Source organism: Poecilia reticulata, chromosome 17 (genome assembly GCF_904066995.2).
Source record: "Poecilia reticulata chromosome 17, P_reticulata-male-v2, whole genome shotgun sequence".
Taxonomy (NCBI): domain Eukaryota; kingdom Metazoa; phylum Chordata; class Actinopteri; order Cyprinodontiformes; family Poeciliidae; genus Poecilia; species Poecilia reticulata.
The window spans coordinates 29,702,492-29,713,533 of NC_088846.1; the positions used below are offsets into that span (position 1 = coordinate 29,702,492).

The 11,042-nt window shown below is 42.1% G+C and overlaps 1 protein-coding gene across 5 annotated transcripts in view; it reads left to right on the plus strand.

The window, feature by feature from the left end:
* amph (amphiphysin) overlaps positions 1-10,229 on the plus strand; it is a 33,027-nt gene extending 22,798 nt beyond the window's left edge. For 4 of the 5 annotated variants that reach the window (XM_008403075.3, XM_008403076.3, XM_008403077.3 and 1 more), the window contains exons 14-22: positions 425-448; positions 2,206-2,442; positions 5,478-5,519; positions 5,863-6,108; positions 6,348-6,386; positions 8,742-8,792; positions 9,001-9,183; positions 9,267-9,368; positions 9,449-10,229. In XM_008403075.3, the coding sequence (XP_008401297.1) occupies positions 425-448; positions 2,206-2,442; positions 5,478-5,519; positions 5,863-6,108; positions 6,348-6,386; positions 8,742-8,792; positions 9,001-9,183; positions 9,267-9,368; positions 9,449-9,553 (1,029 nt within the window). In that variant the 3' untranslated portion in view covers positions 9,554-10,229. The remainder of the gene's footprint in view (positions 1-424; positions 449-2,205; positions 2,443-5,477; positions 5,520-5,862; positions 6,109-6,347; positions 6,387-8,741; positions 8,793-9,000; positions 9,184-9,266; positions 9,369-9,448) is intronic. The other variant, XM_008403079.3, reaches the window with a different exon arrangement.
* Positions 10,230-11,042: the final 813 nt, after the last annotated feature.

Genomic DNA, 11,042 nt, shown 5'->3' on the forward strand with positions numbered 1-11,042 from the left:
TTATGGAAAAACCTCACATAAGCTTGTAAGAGGCAGAAAGTACGGTGGCCCGTAAGGCCAACAGTGTTCAGTTATGCCGCATGAACCGATCAGTACATTATTGAGGGAACGCAAAGAAAACGATGCCCACGTTCCCTGGAGGCTCCGTAGAAATCATCTCCATGTCCTCAGTAGTTTGTAAAATAAAGAATCCAGCCAGTTGGAGAATATTGTGGTTGTTTAAATGAGGAACACAGCAGATTCCCAAGTCTGTTGGTAAAGTGAAGCTATTTCCATCTAACTGATGTTGGTGCCTGTCTGGTTGTTTTTGATTATAAAGTGATTCCATCTCTTCTTCAATCATTATGATGTAGAAAAGCTGCCATAATTGAACAGGCTAGAGGAATTTGTGTATTAATATGAGCCACTTTCTGCTCTCTTTTAGGGAAATGCCCAACCTACTGAGCCTGTAAGTATCAATCTCAGCAGACTGATACTCTTCACTTCTTTATCTGTTGTCATAGACATCTGTGATTTCAAAGTACAGTCATGTGAAAAATTTGGGCACCTCTGATAATCTTAATTATGTTCATATTAAAATATTTGGTTGTTTGGATCAGCTATATCAGTTTATATATCAAACAACAGATGGACACAGTTAGTTACGGTCACATGGATGCCACTAAACTTCAGCAGATTACTGAATATAATGTTCAATGATTAGTCACAGTTTGAAGTTGCGCTGGGGGTTCGGGTATCCTAACCTCCAGGTCTGTTCTGCAGAGGCCATCCCAGACCTGAATATCATTACATCTGTGAGGTGATTTTAGTGGGTTGTCCATGCTGGTCAACCATCAAGCCGATCTGATCTAGAGATGTTTCATGAGACGGAATGATCCTGGATGAAGAGTTTGGATCCTTCATCCAGGATCCAAACACTCATTAGAAGCTGTGTAAGCATCTAGAGGCTGTTATTTCTGTAAAAGGAGCATCTACTAAATGTTAATGTGATTTCTCTTTTGGGGTTTCCAAATATCTTCCTTTTTTCATTCTTGTTGCACATTGTCTCTTAATTGAATTATCCTCATTTCACTACTGAAATAGAAGCTTGGCATCTTCAAACAGGACACTTTAAGAGGGAAGGATGTTAATATTGTCTCTGTATCTTTGGGTGTTTGTCTTATAACCTCACCTTTTATGGTATATGGCACAAAAGAAACAACCCATAACTTTAATGAGATTCCCACTACCGACTTTGGCCACACCGACCCAAAGCATGATGGAACCTCTACCAAATTCTATGGTGGGCGGAAAATTTTCTTTCTTGGAATGTTGTGTTGTTTTGTATAACATCCTTTGTTGTGACCAAACAACTCGATGTTTGTTTCATCACCTTGGACTGGTGCTACAGATCCATCAAAGGTGTGTATCAGTCTAGCATCACACTAAACTGCACCAACAGTAGAAAATGGAGGTGCTATCGAATAAATTGATTGGATTCATTTGTCTATGAAGTTCAAGGTTTAATGATGTCACCAAACCCATTTTATGTCCTAATAAATCAGTGTAAAGTAGTCAATTAAATTAAATTACATTTAAATTAAATTCCGGCTCCTGAGGAATGCAGTTTGAGACTCCTGGTTTAGATGCTCACACTTTATCAGCAACTATTTTCTGAAAGATTTTAGATCTGAAAGGAAGATTTAAGATGGGTGTGATATAGGTCTGTAAATCATCTTGATGGAGAGGGAAGGTTTTTGAAGTAAATGTTTAATTACATCTACTTTAAAACCCCAGGATACATCAGGGTAGGAAGGTGGTGTTTTAGTGCTTCAACAAACGAGCCAGTTTAGTCATGTTTGTCTTAACTCCTTAATCACATGTAGTAATCTTAACATAGCTTACCACTGACATCAGGTGTCAATGATTCCATAAATCTTTTCACTGTGTCTCTTTAGAGCAGGGGTGTCAAACTCCAGTCCTGAAGGGCCGCCGTCCTGCAGTTTTTAGATGAGCCACAGGTACAAAACACCTGAATCAAATGGCTTAATGACCTCCTCAGGTCTCCAGAGCCTTGCTAATTACTTAATTATTCTCTTCAGGTGTGGTGCAGCAGAGGCACTTCTAAAAGTTGCAGGACTCTGGCCCTGGAGGACTGGAGTTTGACACCCCTGCTTTAGAGCAAGGGTCAGTCATTAACCCAAATTCTTTGTGTTGCTCCAACAGGCTGCCGATGCTGGATTTGTTGCTGACTGGTCTGCAGACTTTGGTTCGATGTCAGCAAATGGAGATGTTGCTTCAACTACAGCCCCGGTTGCTTCAGGAACTCTGGCTGACATGCCAGAGGGGGAGCAGGTCGGTGTTCAGGGTGGAACTGAGTGCTGGCCCCAGGCGGAAAGCTCACTACCAGGTGGAGACACAACTGCTGTCCAGGACAGTGAGCCCAGAGACGAGGGAGATGAGGTTAGCAGCTGGGAAACCCTGACTCACTCCAACCTTCATCCATCTGCAGCTAGTAATGCTAAAGATGAGACTGACCAGGTAGAAATATCCAGTGAAGACTTGGTGCTGGAAAATCGTAGAAAATCTACTCCAGGACTTCTCTTCACCAATGAGTTTGGTGAAGAGATTGAGGATGGCACAGGCGACAGAAGAGATAAGAGGTCGAGGTCTCTGGATGGGTCTGGGTCCGAGTATGAGACAGCTGAAGAATGGGCTGATGGTGGCCAGGGTGGAGGCTGGGTGAGTGCAGATGATGACCTATCTAACGAATATCAACCCCCTGGGAACATTGTGGAGAACCAGGAAGGTGAAACAGATAGGAATGAATTGGGAAAACAAAGCCAAACAGCATCACTTTATAGAAATATATCTGAAAGAGTAGGATGGGAACATGAAGAGCTGTCAGCCAAAACAGTTGATGCTGACCCTGCTGACCTGGATTCATTTCTGTTTGCAGAGTCGCAGGGTGGAGTTGGGTTTGAATCGGATCCGTTTGCAGAGTCGCAGGGTGGAGTTGAATCGGATCCGTTTGCAGAGTCACAGGGTGGAGTTGGGTTTGAATCGGATCCGTTTGCAGAGTCACAGGGTGGAGTTGGGTTTGAATCGGATCCGTTCGCAGAATCGCAGGGTGGAGTTGGGTTTGAATCGGATCCGTTTGCAGAATCACAGGGTGGAGTTGAATCGGATCCGTTCGCAGAGTCGCAGGGTGGAGTTGGGTTTGAATCGGATCCGTTCGCAGAGTCGCAGGGTGGAGTTGAATCGGATCCGTTTGCAGAATCGCAGGGTGGAGTTGAATCGGATCCGTTCGCAGAGTCGCAGGGTGGAGTTGAATCGGATCCGTTTGCAGAGTCACAGGGTGGAGTTGGGTTTGAATCGGATCCGTTTGCAGAGTCACAGGGTGGAGTTGGGTTTGAATCGGATCCGTTCGCAGAATCGCAGGGTGGAGTTGGGTTTGAATCGGATCCGTTTGCAGAATCACAGGGTGGAGTTGAATCGGATCCGTTCGCAGAATCGCAGGGTGGAGTTGAATCGGATCCGTTTGCAGAATCGCAGGGTGGAGTTGAATCGGATCCGTTTGCAGAGTCGCAGGGCGGAGTTGGGTTTGAATCGGATCCGTTTGCAGAGTCACAGGGTGGAGTTGAATCGGATCCGTTTGCAGAATCGCAGGGTGGAGTTGAATCGGATCCGTTTGCAGAGTCGCAGGGCGGAGTTGGGTTTGAATCGGATCCGTTTGCAGAGTCACAGGGTGGAGTTGAATCGGATCCGTTTGCAGAATCGCAGGGTGGAGTTGAATCGGATCCGTTTGCAGAGTCGCAGGGCGGAGTTGGGTTTGAATCGGATCCGTTTGCAGAATCGCAGGGTGGAGTTGAATCGGATCCGTTTGCAGAGTCACAGGGTGGAGTTGAATCGGATCCGTTCGCAGAGTCGCAGGGCGGAGTTGAATCGGATCCGTTTGCAGAATCACAGGGTGGAGTTGAATCGGATCCGTTCGCAGAATCGCAGGGTGGAGTTGAATCGGATCCGTTTGCAGAATCGCAGGGTGGAGTTGAATCGGATCCGTTTGCAGAATCGCAGGGTGGAGTTGAATCGGATCCGTTTGCAGAGTCGCAGGGTGGAGTTGAATCGGATCCGTTCGCAGAGTCGCAGGGCGGAGTTGGGTTTGAATCGGATCCGTTCGCAGAATCGCAGGGTGGAGTTGAATCGGATCCGTTTGCAGAGTCGCAGGGTGGAGTTGAATCGGATCCGTTTGCAGAATCGCAGGGTGGAGTTGGGTTTGAATCGGATCCGTTTGCAGAATCGCAGGGTGGAGTTGAATCGGATCCGTTCGCAGAGTCGCAGGGTGGAGTTGAATCGGATCCGTTCGCAGAATCGCAGGGTGGAGTTGGGTTTGGATCTGAAACTTTTCCTAAAACCCAGCTTAAAGACAACGAGGGTGTTGCTGGGTTCGACCGATTTGCTGGAACTTTAGGGAGCTGCAGTGTTGTGGTTGGTGAAGTTGTTGAATGTGGGCAGAATTCAGACCATTTTGCCAACAGCTGTCCAACAGCTGCCTCAGGAACTGAAGATCCACTTTCCAACACCTTGGTTTATAGTGACAGACATGACTTCAACTCTACTGTCACTTACCCAAACTACATGTGTGGAACTGCAGCAGAGGGAAAGAAAGAAGTTACCAAACCCAGAAATCACAAAGAGCAAGAAAATTCAGATATGTCCGAAGATGAGGCTGCAAACCGGAGATTGGGGAAGTTGTACCAAGAGCTAGATACAGGAAAGGAAGAGGTACTTTACCTTCCTTCTTCCTCCTCCAGTATAGTAGACTAGTGTACAGTAGCACATAGGTCAATACAAGTCCATTCCTTTCTTTTACCCTTTCACAGACTAAGGAACTGAATCAAATATTTGTAGAACCAGGATCCCAGCCTGAGCTCCTTCTCATCCTATTTCCTGTCTCTAAAAGTCTTCTGTTGGTACCGTCACACCCATTTCATACCCCAAAAACTGTCATTGAGTATCTCTGAAATTTAATTTAGGAGACTGTTGATTTAATAGACCTTTAAATGTAACTAAATCAATGGTGAAGTGATGAACAAAGGACAGGTTTCAGATATTTATCATTTCTGCTTGTTGAACTCTGTTCAATGTATATTATATGGAGGCTTTTATTACTTCAGTGTTAATTACTCTGTACAGTTTTAAATGTTTTTATCCTCTTTCACATTAATAGTAACATGATTTTTATGATCACACAATGTTTTATCTTCAGAACAGACACCAGATAGTGAGCTTTGTACTTGACAGAAGTAACTTTTAAAGAGGACTGTGACCCAACCAGCATGCAGATCAAAATATCCCATAATAGATCAGCTGCTTCCTCCTTTCCTACTGTTTGTTAGTCTGTCCTCATTTCACTCTTTAGTCTTTATCCCTGATTTATGTCAAGAATTATTGCTTGGGGTTCACTTATTTTCTGTTTTGTTTCATGCAACCTTCAGGATGCTGCAGCTCCATCATTTTTTACAGATTTCGATAAGATGGTGAGTTTCTCAACATTAGTGTTTATGTGTAAAATAAACACTAATGTTTATTTTTGTTTCTGAAACAGCTTTTCTTCCTTAAATATAAAAAGTGTTATGAGGCTTCAGTTGGTAGAGATTAGCTTGTTTCGTCATTTAGCCGTTGTAGGTTAAAATTAGAAGAGACGGTTTTAGTGGATGTGGAAGTTTTACTTAATAGACTTATTGCTGGAGAAGTCTTTAAATCATGTCAACTTAGAAAAAGTTACTTCTTCGGATTGTTGGGCTGATTTCTGTGGAACCTCAGGCAGCAGTTTGAGTGACTAAACTCACTTTGAGCTCAAAAAGTGTTTCTCTGCTGAAGAATGAAAGTGAATCAACAGAAGAAGTTCCTGCAGCATCACTGAAACAAACAGCCAATGAATTCAAAGAGGCTACAGCACCCCCTGCTGGAGAACAGAGTCCATCTCTTCCTGCTGATGGAGACTTTGAACAGCAGCTTCTGGAAGCTCCAGCTTCTCCTGCTGGTAAAGACCAAGAACATGAGGCTCCTGCTGCTGATGAAGAGGACGACAAACCTTCAGAGAATCAGCAGGAGGAAGAGCCAGCTGTGAGTAGAAATGCTCCGAAACCAACTAATACCATCATCATCATCATCATCATCATCATCATCATCATCATCATCATTTTAAAGACTCCCTAAATGGCCAGGTTAATGTGAAGGTTCCTTCTTGATCAGCAACATCAGCGTCGATATTCTTCACCAGAACATTTCGATCTTCCGACTCGGTTCCTTCTCTTCTTAACCTTTTCATTGTTCTGTGTTTCATTTGTTGTTTCTCTCCAAAGGCTAAAGCTGGAAGTCCGGAGAAGCCAGAGCCTGCTGAGGTTTGTAAATCAATTACTTTTTATATTTCTCGTTAAATTTTCACTATTTAGTCTTTTTAACATTTCCTGTTCAATTTAATTCTGTTTATTTATTCACAACAAATGTCTTCTGGAGGCCTTTTACAAAGCAAAGACTGTTTCAATTCAGCCACACTGAAATGACATTTGGGTTGGGAATTAGAGCTCCAATCGCCCTATTGCCACATTTTAATGACGTTGACATAACATAGGGCTCAGTGCTCAATGAGGCATCTACATATTCATATCTATGGCGCATGCATGTAGCGACGGTGGACAGAAAAACTCCCTGCTAACAGGAAGAAACCTCCAGCAGAAGAACCAGCAGGGAACAAAAACTTGCAGCCGGTTTTAGAGATTAATGCTCCTATAAATGTTGTTTTTTCAGTAAAGATAAACAAAAAAATCAGTTTGTGGTCCATTGGTGTAAATTAACTTTGTGGGTTTGACCTAGTAAGAATTAGCTCTTTAAAGGCCTTAATTTATTTAGAAAATATTCGGAGTTGATGGGCAAAAACCGTGAAGAATGACATATTTACTGTCTAGATATGTTCTGACACACCGGACAGTCCGGTGGACTCGGTTCAATTGGGGACTAAAGTTGCAACATTTGTCACATTTTCAGAACTGTAGTTTGCATTCAAACTGCACTAAACGACTAAAACTAACTGAAAACATGTTCCTCCCATCGCCTCTGGGGGCGCTGCACCAGGAACTACTGAAGAAATCGACACAAAACGACACAGCGCAACTTTCTTCTTCACAAAAAAGTAAACAGTTAGCTTCCTGCTTTTAGAGCCAGTTGGATTCTCACTGCCTTTCAAACCTTTAAGCAGAGATGTGACCAAGTGTCCTTCAGACACACCAACCATCCTTAGATGCTACTGACCGGCTCATCATCATGATGGGTCAGAGAGACTCATCATCATGATGGTCAGAGAGACTCTGTTCCCTGAGTTCAGGTCCAGAATCTGCTTTCTGTCCCGGAGCCCCGCTCACCATCCACCGGCTTCCTGAGCTAATAACACGGTGCGCAGACCGGGTTTATGGTAAACCATCACCATGTTAACCCGGAGCACACATGCTAACACGAAGTTAGCTAAAGTCAGCTATCTAACACATGCTAACACGAAGTTAGCTAAAGTCAGCTATCTTACACATGCTAACACGAAGTTAGCTAAAGTCAGCTATCTTACACATGCTAACACGAAGTTAGCTAAAGTCAGCTATCTTACACATGCTAACACGAAGTTAGCTAAAGTCAACCGTCTAACAGCAAAAGAAAAGCGCCACCTACCGTCTTTGTGAAGCTTCAAATGCGGACAAAGCTGGACAAAGTCGGTGCATCTCCATCCGATATTCTCTTCTTACATGTTTTACAAGTTGCAGTTTGTTTTTTATTCTAAAGTTCATAACCTACGTAGCCAAAAGAAATGACTGCATATTCGAGCCGTTATTTCTCTTTCTCTTACATGAGGAGAGGAGAAACAGAGACGGTCTGCGCATATTGATACGGAATGAGTGAAATTAATTAATGACGCCACTTTATAAATAATGTGTTTTACATTTTAAGACTTTGAGTAAAAAATATCAAGTCTTTTCACGTAAACAGCTTCAAGTCGAGTCAAGTCCCAAGTCAGTGGCATGAAAGTCAAAGTCTGATTTTAACGACTCGAGTCCAAGTCATGTGACTGGAGTCCAAGTCATGTGACTCGAGTCCAAGTCATGTGACTGGAGTCCAAGTCATGTGACTGGAGTCCAAGTCATGTGACTCGAGTCCAAGTCATGTGACTGGAGTCCAAGTCATGTGACTCGAGTCCAAGTCATGTGACTCGAGTCCAAGTCATGTGACTGGAGTCCCCACCTCTGGTTTTAAGGGTTCACTTCAGAGGGACTGAGGTTTTCAGAGTTCGGTTTTTTAGTCCGTTTTGGAATTGAAATTTGAAATCCCTCCCCAAATGAATTGGTCTTTCTAGACAAACGAACTAGTCTGATTAAAGTGGACTAAACTGAGACACCTGAAGATGTTGCAACACGTTCTTTAACTACAAACATGTTAGATGGAGAGATATGCCCAATATTTTAAAATTTGATTAAAATCAAGGTTCACAGTTCTAGTAAATCAGTAACAATTCTGATCATGAGAGTAATTTAGTGAGAATTAGTGAAATTTCCAGCAGTTTTATTAGATTTACTAATTTAAAAATCAATTTTAGCCTTTATTTCACTGAAATGAATCTGTCAGTCATTTTGCAGTTGAGAATCTCTGTCCTGCTCATTTTGTTGACTAGATAAATTGAATCTGATTGCAATATTTTAACTGAAGTGTCTGAACAGGTTCCTCTGGCTGATGAGACCAAATCATGTGGAGGTGAAACGGCTCCATCGGTAAGCCCAACTGGACCAAATCAATAGAAGGAACATAATTATTAACTTAATAATTCTTTATTTAGAAACATCATCTGTCAGGCAAACATTTTCTCGTTTAATCTTAATATTTCTGTAGCTATTAATGTAACCAGTATAAATCCAGCTAATGAGTTTAAAGAAGCTGTTCCTATTGTGTCCTTGGATAAATAAACTGACTTGTGTACAGGAGAAGATGCCCATCCCCTCTGTAGTGATTGAACCTGCCTCCAGTAACGAAGGTGACGATGACCGAGATGCTGACATCATCTCGCCTACAGCCGTCGGCGACGACGGGGCGACGCCACAGAGCCGCGGCCTCAAACACATGAGTCCATCAGGCTCAGGGTTTCCTGATGACTTTCTGTACAAGGCAGGTCTTGTAAAGCAAAGCTGCTTCAGTTTTTACCTGTTTGGGATTTAAGTCATTACTTAGATTTTGCTTTCATGCTTCAGGTGGAAACCATTCATGATTTTGAGGCTGCAAATTCAGATGAGCTGGAACTGAAAAGAGGAGATGTGGTTTTGGTGGTGCCTACTGCTTCAGTGGAAGATCAAGTAAGAGCAACCAGAGCTGCAAGAAAACGAGCAGTAAGAAATATTGCAACATTCATCTGACTCTGATATCTGTGTTACAGGAAGCAGGCTGGCTCACCGGCATAAAAGAAAGTGACTGGTCAAGCCTTGGTGTTGGTGCACAAAGAGGACTTTTCCCTGAAAACTTTACCCAACGTCTGAATTAACATCTTTATGTAAGAGATAAAGAGGAATCTATCAAATATTTATGCAATCTGCCAAGTCGGCATGTAGCTGAGCCTGTTCAGTTTCAGGAAACTAACATGACAACAGTTCAGCATGAAGTCTCCCTGTTGTTCCTTCTCTCTGAATTACATGTTTCCTTGTATTAAAACTAGAAATATTTAATGGAGAATTGTTGCTGAAACACAACATAAAGGATGAATTATACATTTTTTAACTGTAAAACCAATGAGGTGATGCGTCGCTCTCTTGCAGCATGTGTGTTGTAATTAACTTGAAAAATCTGATCAACTTTGTGCTGTGATCTATTTCAGTGCTTTTATGTCTTGATTTTAATGGTCATTGTTGCTGTGATTCTATTATTTTATTGTTTAATACATGTTGATGGTTCTTGTGTGATAAAATGTTTCTGGGATCCGGATATGAATTATCTGAGGATTTATGGAAATCACTTCAAGCTTGATTGAAATGAAATGGACAGAAGGAAATAAATTATATATAAAATGTAATATTATTGCTATGACTGACATGTGACTTCAAGACTCAAGTAGATAAAGTAAAATGTCTCCTGTTAGCAAAGTACTGGCTACGTGTTGACATTTAGGTAATGTAGAAAACTAACCTGTGAAAAAAACCAATAAAGCAAAATGTATAAATCAAGACTGTTGCTTATCTCTTCTCCAGATTGCAGAATCAGACAGATAGTTCATTGCAGCAAATGATAAATCAGGTGAACATTTGTTAGTGAAAGAAAACTAATTTCACCTGAAGCTTCATGATTTGCGAGTTTGAGACCTACAGACATCGTAAGTCCATAATGCCCTCTTCAGGAGAAGGGTTCATTAAATACACTTGATTTTTCTAGGCCTCTCTTTTCCTAAGTTACGATCTAAAATCTTCATCTAGAGTCCTACTATGTCAGTTTTCAGGTTTTACAGCTTAAGTTTAAGATCCTAAACCTATTACTAAATTTTCATGAAACCTTGTGCAGATGGTTAATTAAGGAAAATGTGAGTCAGCTGGTTCCTCTCCAGACATTTTAGCTTCCACCCTGAATGGCTGCAACTTTACATGCTCTAAAGTCAAAAGGCTGACGTCCTTCTCAGCTCTGCTAATAAGCCATTCACTTGGTGCAGACATGCTTTTAAAACATTGTAGCTCTCCAGGACTAGACTCCTGACGGCAATTATCTTTCATATTTACACCACTGAACCAAAGGTGTCAACAAGCCCTGAGCAAACATAAAACCCCTGCATGAACACAAGGTTGGAAATGTTGACCTGGTTCTGGTCAAAGTTTAGAGCAGGGAACCTACTGAGGGTAAAGGTCATTTTATTTATATAGCACATTTTCAGCAACGAGGCACTTTTGTTCATAAATAACATAACACTATTTATGAAATAAATACTGTATTTTCCAGACTATAAGCCGCAGATATCTCTGCTGCTCCAGGTTTTCCACAACGATGCAGCA